The sequence below is a fragment of the Neomonachus schauinslandi genome, chromosome 5, assembly GCF_002201575.2.
Source record: "Neomonachus schauinslandi chromosome 5, ASM220157v2, whole genome shotgun sequence".
In the NCBI taxonomy this organism is placed as follows: domain Eukaryota; kingdom Metazoa; phylum Chordata; class Mammalia; order Carnivora; family Phocidae; genus Neomonachus; species Neomonachus schauinslandi.
In genome coordinates this window covers 77,827,281-77,840,786 of record NC_058407.1, presented here as the reverse complement: position 1 = coordinate 77,840,786, position 13,506 = coordinate 77,827,281, and the positions used below count along the sequence as shown (strand labels likewise).

The 13,506-nt window shown below is 34.1% G+C and overlaps 1 protein-coding gene across 7 annotated transcripts in view; it reads left to right on the top strand.

Annotated features, from left to right (window-relative positions):
• Positions 1–13,506, top strand: part of CCDC91 (coiled-coil domain containing 91) — a 284,867-nt gene that overhangs the window by 88,753 nt on the left and 182,608 nt on the right. For 6 of the 7 annotated variants that reach the window (XM_021690821.1, XM_044914904.1, XM_044914907.1 and 3 more), the window contains one exon: positions 8,909–8,986. The exons of the other annotated variant lie outside the window; for it this stretch is intronic. In XM_021690821.1, the coding sequence (XP_021546496.1) occupies positions 8,909–8,986 (78 nt within the window). The remainder of the gene's footprint in view (positions 1–8,908; positions 8,987–13,506) is intronic. 7 annotated transcript variants of the gene reach the window in all.

Genomic DNA, 13,506 nt, shown 5'->3' with positions numbered 1-13,506 from the left:
GTGAGACTGACTTGGTATGATTTTGAAGGATTTTGCCTTGTGTTATTGTTACTTATTGTATGGGGGGGGCTAAGAAATGAGATAGAATGAGGAGATAAGAGATTAAACATTTATTCAGGGGGGAAAGACTTGTTCCACAATGCTCTGTAATGCCAGTGAAACCTATTTTCTTTTAGAAACCAACTAGGCTATCAGAGGGGGACATGAACCATGAGAGACTATGGACTCTGAGAAACAAACTGAGGGCTCTAGAGGGGAGAGGTTGGGGGGATGGGTTAGCCTGGTGATGGGTATTAAAGAGGGCACATATTGAATGGAGCACTGGGTGTTATACGCAAACAATGAATCATGGAACACTGCATCAAAAACTAACGATGTAATGTATGGTGATTAACATAACATAATAATAATAAAAAAAGAAACCAACTAGGCCTGTTGCATCTGACAAATGTGGGATCAATGAGAGATGGAGAGGTGGTGTTTTGTCATTTTTGTTCTGTTTTGACAAAGTAGATGCATATAGGATAATTGTTCTTATTTGTACTTCTCTGACATTTATAGTTAGGCCACTTTGGTGTGTTGGATTCTACAGATTTTGGTGTGTTGGTAGTGGGGGGGGTGGATTATACCGTTTCTCAGTCAGAACCTTTTCAGTGCATTGGTTGGTTGTTATCCCATTATCTTTATTTTGATTTCTTGCTCTGCAAATTTCCTTTGGGAATATCTCGAAGTGTTTATGGCTGCCTTATCCAATATAGTTGATTAGTTGTTGTGAAAGGGATGTAATCTTGTGGCTTCAGAGAAAGTGGTGAAGCCTATATTGGAAAACCTTTCTCAGTCAGACATGTTCAGTCTAATTATAGACTTGCTTTTGGCCAAAGAATTTAGAAGGTGAGAAGCAACTGCTTTCTAACAGGTGGACTGTAATGGTTAATTGGTCTTTGAAGTTCGTTTCCTCCCTCTCTCTCTCCCTTCCTTCCTTCCTTCCTTCCTTCCTTCCTTCCTTCCTTCCTTCTTTCCTCTCTCTTTCTTGTAATTCATTCCAAGTACATCAATCAAATATTAGCTTTTAACTATCTACCTGGCACAGGATCCTGTTACTATACATGGATTAGTTTGCTAGATGTGATTAATATGGGTTCTACTTGGTTTGTTAATGGCTAACAATAATATAATATGAATTGAGAAATGTTTATCAGTTTGTGCCATAAGCTTAGTCTTTAAAAAATTGTTTGTATAAATCTTGATTCAGATATCTGCATTGAGTTTTGTCATCAGTATACCAATGATGATTACTTTAAAAAATTGCTTATTTTCCATTTTTTTGTGAACTACTTCTGTTTGTTAATTATGTGGTTCCTATTTACATATTTATGTATTCAGCAAATAATTTTTAATACCAGTCATGTCCAGTCATATTAAGGGTCTAATAATTTTGTCAAGGAGTTCGTATTGGAGTGATTATGGGCAGTGGACAATTGTTGGAATGGGTTTCTGATAACCTTTGAAAAGCACCTTACTTTACATCTTTCTTGTCAGACCAAAATTTCTGGTTGGCAGTAATAAATTGATGAATGACTATGTCAGGTTTTACCAAGAGTGACCAGTTAGTGTCTTACTTTCATCAGAAGGCATGACTTATGACATATGAGTCTGTGTATTATTGAGTTTTATATAGAAAACAAATCTGTTGATGAGGAGTTGGGAATATACTCAAGTTAGTTCAGTCTTTGACAGGGTATTTTTCCATAAACATTGGGCTGGCTTTCAGCAGATCTGATTCAGGCTTCTCCCCACCCTTACTGAACTAAGTGACCTTGAACAAACTTCTTGACCTCTCTACATCTCAGTTTCCTCATTTATAAAATGAATACAATGGAATGGCTTACCTTTCAAATCTCTTCTTGTTTAAAAAGTCTATAATTTTATTTAAGGTGAAGGCATTTTCCTGAATCTTCCCTTTCTAGTGATGGTTTTGGGTTTGACATTTTGAAAGAAAATTATCATTGTGGTCAAATTTGGTTTTGACTACTTTGAAGATAGGTTGTAAATTTTTGGCTCTGTATTCTTGAAATAAAAATTTCAGGCCATCTAGGACTATCTGGTTATTCCTGTGTTTTCTTTTGGTAACTGGGCAGCCTTGTGTGTTACAGTGTGGTTGTATGATTACGGTCAGTAACCCTGAAGTAAGCAAAGGGAGGTTGGTTGATCTAGTTTCAGCCTACTGTGAAGAGGCTGAAGAAATTTGGAAGGGTATTTTAGAAAATGATTAAATCCAACTCTCTCATTTAACAGATAAAAAAAACATGTCCAAAAATGTTTAATTTTTAAGCTGAGCTTGTATCAGAAAATAATGTTGATTATAATCTCATTCATTCACTCAATAGATATGTATGTCAACCTATTAATAACCTCCTTTTTGAAGACCAGGTTTTAAATACATTTTTAATATACTTATTATGATGTTAAGTAACTCTCTCAAGTCTTTGATGAAGAATGAAACACCTTTTTCATTTTCCAAATATATTTGGCCTTCAAATCCTGTCCACTCTGTCTTCTTTATTCAGCCCTTATTCTTCAAGCTGACATTATATACAAGGCATCATTTGAGATACATATTCAATGGCAAGTGAAATTTCACCTTCCCAAGTTGAACTTGAGATTCCTTTCAGCTATCCATGTAAAAACCTTAATAGGTAATTGGATATATAAATCTGGGGATCAGCCATGGCCAGGTTGGAGATATAAATTAAGGAGTTATACATAGATAATATTTAAGGTAATAGAATTAATTAAGGTTAATTAGAGGTTGAAGAAGTAAAAGAAGAGATCTGATTCCCAGGGAACTTCTACGTTTCAAATTGGGGCAATGAAAAGAAGCCAACAGAACAGACTGAGAAGGAATAGATAGGAAGAGAGCCATGTAAACAAAATATTCCAAGAAGGAAAGGGTGGATTTGGCATGATGATGGCCGAGACAGAGTCTGCAGAGTTTTTGAATCTTCTCAAATTTTTTTGCAAAATTAGACTAAGATAGTTTAAAAAAAAAGTCATAAATACTATATTCAGTAACAAAAAATAGATGACAGTTGTTTAAATGAATTTTAGAGCACAAGCTGATAGAGCAGAACTATTGACAACAATGAGGTATCTGTGTCTCTCACATCTGTGCTGGAGTAATGGAGGAGAACGTAAGGGGACTTAGGGTGGTCCTGAGCGCTTAGTGATCCAGACATAGATTGCTGCCCTCAAAGGAACAATTGCCAACAGAGTAGAGGACTTGGGAGACATATCTGAGACCAGCAGCTGAAACTGGCAGAGTGCTCTGAGCCCTCATTTCTCATAGAAATAAATACCTGGTGAAAGCACCCTTCTTAAAATACAGAGATGGGTGGTAGGGAAATTGTAAGGAGTAGCACAACACACTGAAGGAAGGAGAATGTTGCATCTCCATAATAGCTAATGATGTTGGGCATTTGTGTCTTTAGAAAAATATTTAAGTTCGTTGCCCATTTTAAAATTTGACTTTTTGTTGCTGAGTTATGAGACTTGCTTATATATATTCTGGATACTAGACCTTTATCAAATATATTATTTGCAAATATTGAGTGGGTTCCCTTTTTGCCTTCTTGTTCGTGTCCTTTAATTCACAAAAGTTTTAGGTTTTGGAGAAATCTAATTCATGTTTTTTTTTATTTGCTTGTGCTTCTGGTGTCTATCATATTTTCAGAAACCGTTGCCTAACCCAAGATTACAGAGATATGCACTTATTTTTCCTTCAAGAGTTTAATAATTTTAGCTCTTATATTCAGGTATTTAATCCATTTTTGCTTACTTTTTATATATCATGCAAGGTGGGGTTCCAGATTTATTCTTTTGTATGTGGATTCAGTTGTCCCACCATCATTTGTTGATAAGATTATTTCTTTGCTATTGAATTGTCTTGTCACTTTGTCAAAAATCAATTGATTATGGACAGATAGGCTTATTTTGGAACTCATTTCTATTTTCCATTGAACTCAATCTCTTATGCCAGTACCACAATGTTTGGTTACTGCACCTTTGTGCTAAGTTTTGAAATTAGAAAATACCAATCTTGCAACTTTGATCATCTTTTCCAAAATTGTTTTAGCTATTCATAATCTCTTGCAATTCTTACCTTTTTTTTTTTCCATAAAATATGGGCTGGGCATGGAGCCCAATGTGGGGCTTGAACTGGAACTCAGGACCCTGAGGTCAAGACCTGCGCTGAGGTCAAGAGTCGGTTGCTTAACCAACTGAGCCACCCAGGCAGCCCATCCCTTGCAATTCTATGTGAATTTTAGGATCAGCTTGTCTGTTTCTGCAAAATAAAGCCACTAAAATCTCGATACAGAGTATACTGAATCTATAGATAAATTTGGGGATTAGTCATATTAAGTCTTCCATTCCATTAACACAGGATATCTTTCCATTTATTAAGATTCTATAATATTTTACAGTTTTTAGTGTAAAAGTTTTATATTTCTCTGGTAAAATTTATTCCTAAGTAGTTTTTTTCATGCTATTTTAAGGGAATTTTTTTCTTGATTTCATGTTTGGATTGTTCATTGCAAGTATGTAGAAATACACATGATTTTTGTGTGTTGACCTTGTATCTTACAACTTTGCTGAACTTGTTTATTAGGTCTAATAATGTATTGCTTATTGGATCTAATAATTCTGTAGTTTCCAGTATATATAAAATCACATCTTCTGCAAATAGGGATAGTTTCACTTCATTTATAATCTAGTAATTTCTTAGTTTGCCTTTGGTTTATTTTTCTTGCCTAATGCCTTTGCTAGGTCTTCAGTACAGTGTTAAATAGAAGTGTCTGGAGTGTACATCCTTGTCTTGTTTCTGATGTTAAAGTTTTAGTCTCTTGCAAAAATTATGATGTTAGCACAGATGCCCCTTATCAGGTTGAAGATGTTACTTTCTGTTTTTAGTTTGTTGAGTATTTTTATCAGGAAAGTATGTTTGATCTTGTCGTTGTTTCTCTGCATCATGTGGGTTTATTCTTTTCCTTTTTCATTTTAAAATGGTGTATTAAATGGATTGCTGTTGTATGTTGAACCACCTTGAGATAAATTCCACTTGGTCCTTAGTGCATAATCCTTTTAAAATGCTCTTAGATTCTGTTTACTGTTATTTTATTGAAGAGTGTTACGTCTATATTTATAGGGCTCATTGCTATGTACTTTTCTTATATCATCTTTATCTGGCTTTGGACACTGGTTACTCAATCTTTTATGTTACCAGACTGAGGATAACTGTTATATTTTAATCATCTTTTTATCCCCAGAGCCTAGCAGTCTGGCACATAGTAATAGTGTAAATTAAATATAATGCTTACTGGGAAAATTTGGTATAAAATAATGGCATCTGGGAGAATTTTAGGTGATCAGTATGTATAAATTTCATGGTACTTGGAAAGTCTATATTTTCTACCTTGAATTATGATGAATATTACTGAATATCTCTATCATTTTTAAAAATTGAATATAACAGTCAAAATTTTAGTTCTGATATCTAAAATGATTATAGAAAGCCATTATGTCAGTAATGAGAATTTCAGCATAATACAGCATGTTGATAGCTGATATGTTCTCAGACACTATGCAAAGCACTGAATTAATATTCCTTTCTAGAAGATGCAGCCATTAATAAAATGTTCATTGTCAGTTAAAATATGTCAAAGAACATTTTGATTATTTATGAAATGTCTCTAAGAAAATACCTTTTCTGTGAATTGCTTTGTACATTGTACTCTATGCTTTTTTAATAGCACATCAATACTTTTTTGATGATTTGTGTCCTTATTCAGGACTATAGTTATTGAATTATCAAAGTTGATCATTGAAATGGTTTATATTCATCTCTAATTTGTAATTAATTAGGTGAAAGAATCCATTCTCAGTTTTACTTAACGGATCTAGGTTAATATGCTCTGCTCAGACTAATTAATTCTAACTAGCTTTTTGACCTTTTTGGTTCTAAGTTTCCTCAATCCTAAACTGAACAGATTAGTTAATAATAGATATTATCAAAAGAGAAAAAACGTAGATTAGTATTTGATTAGTTAAGTTTGGAAAATGCTGGTTTTAGTAAAGTTCAACATATTTCCTTCTGGGTTTGTCTGAGGTTTAATATGTTAATGTGTGTTGTTAATGTCCATAGTTTGACCATATTTGCCTATTTTATATGAGCTTTTTACATATTGCTGGCCTGAGGGTAAAACGTATGCATCCCAAGAACCGCCTGAGATGATCCACTATGATATGGAAAGATGTCAGAATATCTATTTACATATTTTTTAATCTTGAAAAGTAAGAGAAAAATTATGTTAATCCTTAGCACATGGATTGATGCTTTTTGCCCTCCCTAGGTCCTTATATGAAACAGTCACAAGTTTTTTTGTGAGATAACCTGATGTGAATGGGAGATCCAAAGTGATGAGTTGATAGTGATGCCCTTATTTGTTTCCTTGTTTTTACTGTAATATATAGTACATAACTTGCTTAACCAGGTAATTGGACTGTTATGTAATTTAATTTTTACTGAAACAACTCTCATAGAAATGGAAAAGTGGCTTCAGAAAGATTGTTGCCATAAGCCATAATTATACCAACAAAAATCCATATTTGTAAACAAGTACCCTTGATGATTTTTTTTATACTGAGGCAATTTTGGGAAATAGTGATTTAGCCACACCAAAGTATATAAAGGGATATACCAGAAAGGGAATTTAGATGTTAATAATAAAATAGAACCTGTTAAGTCAGTAAAGTATAATAAATGAGGGGAGATGATGAATGAGCAAGTGGAAGCAGTAAATGGACAAAAATTATTGGCGTTATCTTTTATCCTAAATATAGTTGAAGTTTAATTTTCTCTCAAAGTCCATTGGGGTGAGGATGCAGTCATTCCTTGCAGTCACTCAGGATTTCAAGCTGGCAGAGGCTGTGCCCTCCTCACAGTCTGGCTTTTGTTGTCACCTTGGGCATTGGCATCCAGCAAGCAGGTAGGGGAAGAAAAGAGGTGTGTGGAAGATTGTGTGGAAGGTTTTTGGTGATTCAAGCTTGAAATGGTGTATATCACTTCTCCCAGGCTGATATTCCTGAAATAAATCCCCACTTGATTGAGGGGTTATTCTATTTATATATTGCTAGACTCAATTAGCTAATACTTTTTTTAGAATTTGTTTCTGTACTTACAAAAGAGTGGTTCATAATTTTTTCTGCTTTTAAATATCTTTGCAGAGTTAAGTATAAGGGATATACTGTCCTTATAAAATATGTAGGGAAGTACTCCCTCATTTCCTATTCTCTGGAAGAGTTTGTGTAAGATTTCTCTTATTTCTGTCTTAAATGTTTATTAAAATCACCTGTTAAGTCATCAAGGCCTTGAAATTCCTTGGTCAGAGGTGGTTGTTGTTTTTTTTTTAATAATAAATTCAATTTTTCTTACACAAATAGGACTATGAAGATTTTTTATTTCATCTTTTTAAAATTTTGATAAGTTGTGCTTTTTCTTAGGAGTTTTTTTATTTTATCTAAAATTTCATTTTTTGGTGTATTTATATCTTAATGTTTTGGTTTTTTTTTTTAGAAATAGCTGTAGGTTAATGTAATATCCTAATTCATGTATGATGTAAATTTGCATTTTTCATTTTTCTCAGTTATTTTATTTTTATCATCTTACTACATTTCATTTTTGTCTTATTTTGGATTATTTTTTAAAGATTCTTTTGTTACATGTCTATTTAATCTTTTTACTCTGTCCCATGTCATTCTAGATTTGTTTTTTGTATTTTCCATAGTTTTATTCCTCTTTTCACTCTAATCTCTTCCCCCCCCTCCCCCCCCCCACTATCTTTTGGTTCTCTAATTCTGCTTCCTGCTTCATCTACTGTTTACCTCATCTGTTGAGTTATTAATAGTGCATATTTCTCAGCTGTAAAATTTCTATCTCATGAATTCCAGTTCTCTGATGAAAATCTGTATCCTATCCATTTTCTTCATTTCTCCTCTACTTTGTATTTTTTTTTAAGATTTATTTACTTATTTTAGAAAGAGAGAGCGCATGAGCAGGAGGGGCAGAGGGAGAGGAAAAGGGAGAGAGAATCCAAAGTGACACCACACTGAGTGAGGAGCCCGACCTGGGGCTTGATCTCATGACACTGAGATCACAACCTGAGCTGAAACCAAAAGTCAGATGCTTTAACTGACTGTGCCCCTGAATCATAACATATTTTAAACTCTTTGATAACTAATATCTAAATCATCCATGGGCCTATTTCTTTTGTGTTTTCTGTTTTCTGTGTTTTTGGTCTCATGTGTTGTCAGCTCTGATACTTTTGTATTGAAACCTGTACAGAGTATTTGAAAATTAGAAAGGCTCTGTAGGATGTTAACATTCTCCAAAGAGAGTTCATCCATTCCTTTGCTAGGAAGATAGAATGAGGGTTTGGTCACCTTAATCCAGCAGTTCTCCAACTTTGTTAGGATATTAAACTGTTGGTATGCGTATATTACTGGAAAAGTAATAAAAAATATACAGAGGCCCAAGCTTACTGAAGTAACACAGTCCCTCCTGGCTCTTGATCCAGGTGCAGAATTGCCATATGCCCCAAGAGGTAACACCATTGTTTTGTGTTATCTCACCTCTCAGTATGGTTTTCCTCGCAGTTATTGTTTTCCTGTCTTTTTTCATTGCTTCAGTCCTCCCTAATGCTTTTAAACAGAACTTTATTTTTTCTCATTGTTTTTAGCTGCAGCATTAGTGTTCCACAAACCACTCAATCATTCATGGATACAAGAGTCAGTGGTTTTATTTTGTAAACAAAAGAACAAACCATGGTTTAAGTTTTTTGTTTTTGTTTTTCAGGAAAAACATAAACAAGAATTGGAAGACATGAGGAAAGCTGGTCATGAAGCTCTCAGCATTATTGTGGATGAATATAAGGTAGAGGTTTGGGAGTCTGCTTTCTCTATTAAACTGTGGCATACTTTAGAAAAAAGTTTACACACATTGGCATATGCAAACATATGCAAATTATAGAATGACAGTAGTCTTATTTTAGTATAGAATTCTTTTCAATTGACCGATAAGTGTTTGTTGAAAACATACTTAGTAGATTACAAAGGTAATGCTAGATGTTGCTCTGCTTTGGAGAAGTTGTAGAATGTTTAATAATACAGAATCTGCAGCTGAAGAAGTTCAAGAACAAAATTCTATAGAATTAATTGCTAGATTAGCTTTTATCTCTACTGTGGTTCTACCTCTTTTAGGAAAAAAAAAGGCATGATATACGCATCTGAAAAATATTGTGGGTAAAGGGTAAGGTTAAGAAAAAAATTTGTTATGAATATTGTTATAGAAATCATGATAAATGTCAATATGAGGGACATACACAGCATTATTCTCTGATTCTATGCCTGCATAAGCTTAATCATTTAAAGCAAACTGAGGACTGGTATGTTGCAAGTTTTCAAGATAGCCTTAATTTTAAAAAGTTGGTCTGTTAGTTGTATCTGATGGATGTAATTTTGCTTTCTAGTTCACTTTGTGTTGCGAGCCAATACTGTGAACCTAACTTTCCCTTATTGGTGGGTAATAACTGAAGATAAAGATTTTATTTTCATGCTCAAAAAAAAAGTCCTTTTCCCCCCTGAATTTCGTGTTAGATCATTTTTCCCCCACAAATAATAGAGGAATACATTCTTGTTGAAATTAAATTCAAACAGTTCTCCCCAGAAGTAACCATTAGCAGTTTGATGTGAGCCCTTCTATAGGATTTTCTCCATATTTGCGTACGTATATATGCTAATACCATATTGTATAATTTTTTGATTTGTATTTACAGAAAATGTTATTCCACTCAATCTATTCTTTTCTTTCTGTATTTATTCAATATGACTTGTTGTATTTTATTTATTTATTTAAGATTTTATTTATTTGACAGATAGAGACATAGCAAGAGAGGGAACACAAGCAGGGGAGTGGGAGGGGGAGAAACAGGCTTCCCGCTGAGCAGGGAGCCCGATGTGGGACTCGATCCCAGGACCCCGGGATCATGACCTGAGCTGAAGGCAGACGCTTAATGACTGAGCCACCCAGGCGCCCCGACTTGTATTTTAGTATCAGTGTGTATGAACTTATTTTTTGTTCTATAGTATTCCACAGTATATATATGTATGTGTGTGTACATACATATATACATACATACACACACACACACACACACCATAATTGGTTTAACGGTACCTGTATAGTTAAGCATTTAGTTTGTTTTTGGTTGTTCATTACTACGGTAAATTTTTTTTTTTTTAAATCCTTCTACCACATGTAGAATACAAAAATTTCTTATTGTTGATTAAACGTCATCCTACGACTTGGTAGAAATTAATGTCATTTTAGTTAGCTTAATAATTTAATGTCAAAAAGCTTTTTGTGACAAGTCATTTGGATAAAAGTAGAAAAAGAAGTGGATCCAGAATTAATTTAACAAAAAGTATTTCTTTATTTTTTTTTAAACCCAAGGTAAATAGTCTAGTAGATATGTGTTGGAACATGTAAGGTCATTTTTGTGACCACACCCAAAATAGAAACCTGTGCCATTGTCGAGATGGTCATTAAAAAAATATCAAGTTTTTGCAGCTGTGTTTATTGGCTCTTTTTATAATATTGTGAATTTTTAGCTCTACTAATATAAACCAGCTTTACAGTTACTGAATTGGGTAAAAGTATAGGATCTATTTGGAACTATCATCTTTTTTCCCCCTAGGCTAAGGGTGGGAAGAATTAAAAAGCTGGAATTTATATAATTCTCCTGGTGCATTAAGTGATATATTCTTCGGTAAATTTGTATTTTACTTATTTTTATTTATGCCTTATAAATTAAATGTTTTAAAAGCATTTACATTGTGTTTGAACTTGTATTTTTCTGAACAGCTCAATGTTTGATATTTTAAATCCTTTTTTGATTCTAGCTCCACATATTTCATTTGCTGAAAACATGTTTATTGTGTATTGCTTTCAATACTGACAGTTAATGTGTTTAAAAGCATAAGTGAGAATTTTGCAAATACATTTTACAAATTGTAATTTGGAGAAACTTGGTTGAGAGCTACTCATTTCACCTCTTCTTTGTCTAGTATCATTATTTGATGTCCATTTGGAGAGGATTTAAAAGTTTCAAGCATTAGGTATTATGATTTGCTTAAGAGGATTAGGAATCAAGTCAAGTAGCCTACGAAGTTATATTTAATTTGTCATATACTTATTGTCATTTTATATATAAACTTAGATAAACTTTTATAGCAGGGAACTTTGGTGTAAATACATTTCATATAGCTTTCCATATTGATTTATTGATGAGCTTCATATTTTGTACAATGATGTTATTGTACTGTGAGAAGGAATAAGATCTGATACTTTAATTATCATATAACATTTTACAACGAATGTGTTCTGAAAACATATGGAGAATCAACTTCAAAGTAATATAGGAAGAAATAAAGTAATTCAGATAGGAAAAACAGGCAATGTTTTTCTCATAGGTTAGATGTCTTTATAATATAAGTGTTGATTTGTGACCATTATGGAACAGGAAAAGAAACAATATATTTTTTTTCCATTTGAAATTCAAGCATGAGAAGGTCATGTGATAATTATTGTATTATGTGTCTCTTTTTGAGACAGTAACTTACTTTTTGTTGATACCTTTTAAAGCTTCATTTTGTTAAAGTATATAAACATTTTGATGGATGATTCATTGATCATTAGATAACTCAAAAACAAATGAAAATACAACTTCTAGTTACTATTACTAAGAGAAGTTGTATGAACATTCTCTTTGATTTATTCTTTCTTTAATTCAAGAAACACTGACTTCCTTCTTTATGCCAGGGACTGTTGTGGATACAGCACTGAAGAAGATAGACAGATCTTTGGTCCAATGGAATATATATTACACACCCACCCATGCACATGCACAGACCATATATAGGTAGTATATAGTCACCGAAAACCATAGCTTCCCTTGATGCTTTGACTTTAACCTTTCCTTGCTATGCAGGTATTTACTCAAATATGCAGCTGGACTAGAGAAATCTGTACCTTTTTACTACCATCCCTGGCTTTTAGGGATCTTATATTCTTCTGCTTGGTTATCCTGGACTTCATGTGATAAGTCATTTTTCTCCCTCCAAGTTGAGTTGAGACATTGTTGAAGAATTTGAAAAAAAAAATCATTAGGAAAGATAGTGAAAAATATAAATGAAGTAAAACAAAAATGATAAAAGCCTAAAAATTAATGTAGAGGAAGATGCATTACTTTTACATTAACCTTTCCTTTCAGAAATGTGAAGTAGACTTTTTCCCCCCTATTTTTCCTACTACTATACAGTTAAAAAACTCCTTGGACATTATGTATAAAACAGACAAAATCCTGAAAGACAGAAGAAGACAGACTGCCTAGGGACTCTGGGATCCAGGTAACTACATGACACTGGGTTCCCTGGATTTTCTTTTTTCCCTCATTTGCCCAGATTAGGTGCTGGGGAAGTGAGCAAGCCAGAAATACCAAATGGGCACAGATAGCAAATCCCAAGAAAAGGCTACTGTCTCTGTCCAAAAGACCAGGAAAGCCTCCGGGTAGCAAGACAGTAAACTCTTAGATAATAACCATTCCACTCCCACCAAATACCATAGAACTAAATGTGGCCCCACCCTCCAGCCCTGCCAACAAAGGCTTGGTAAGGATTGTAGACTTTCACGAAACCTCCCCAGGCTATAGTGAGATAGCTTTCCTCTTCTCCATTGGGAGGTTTCAAAGAAGGCTGACTGGGAATCGTTGACTTTCAGCCCCACTGGGCAGTAAATCTGCTCCTCCCTAAGTGTCAGGGTAGGCCATGTAGGAAGCCTAGACTTCCACCCCACCCTGACACTTCCTCTGCTATCAAGGTATCAACAATGTTTAATGGAAAGTCAGGGCTTTCATTATTGCTCAATGGTAATAAGGTCAGCCCTCTTAAGTGTCAGTGAAGGTTATTTGGGGAACAATAAGGTGGCACCCTTGCTTCTCTCAGCCAGAGTGACATCATTGAAAGCTTTGTGTGAAGCTGAACTCCCAACCATGTCCAGCAATAATGAGGAGATTCTACTTCCCCCTGCCCTGAGTATAGTGGAGAATGAATCAGGAACCTGGACTTAGTACCTGGCTGTTTCCCTCTTGGAGTAGTGTCTTATCAGAGGAAGTCTGCCTAAAGCAAGATTGAAAATATCCAAATTTCAATTGAAAATAGTTCTCATACAAAGAACCAGGAAAATCTCATCTTGAGTGAAAAAAATAAGGAACAGAAGCTAACACTGAGCTGACACCAATGTTAGAATTATGTGACAAGGATTTTAAAGTGTCCCTCATAAAAATGCTTTAATAAGCAATTATGAACATGCTTTGAAGCAAATGAAAAAAACAGAAA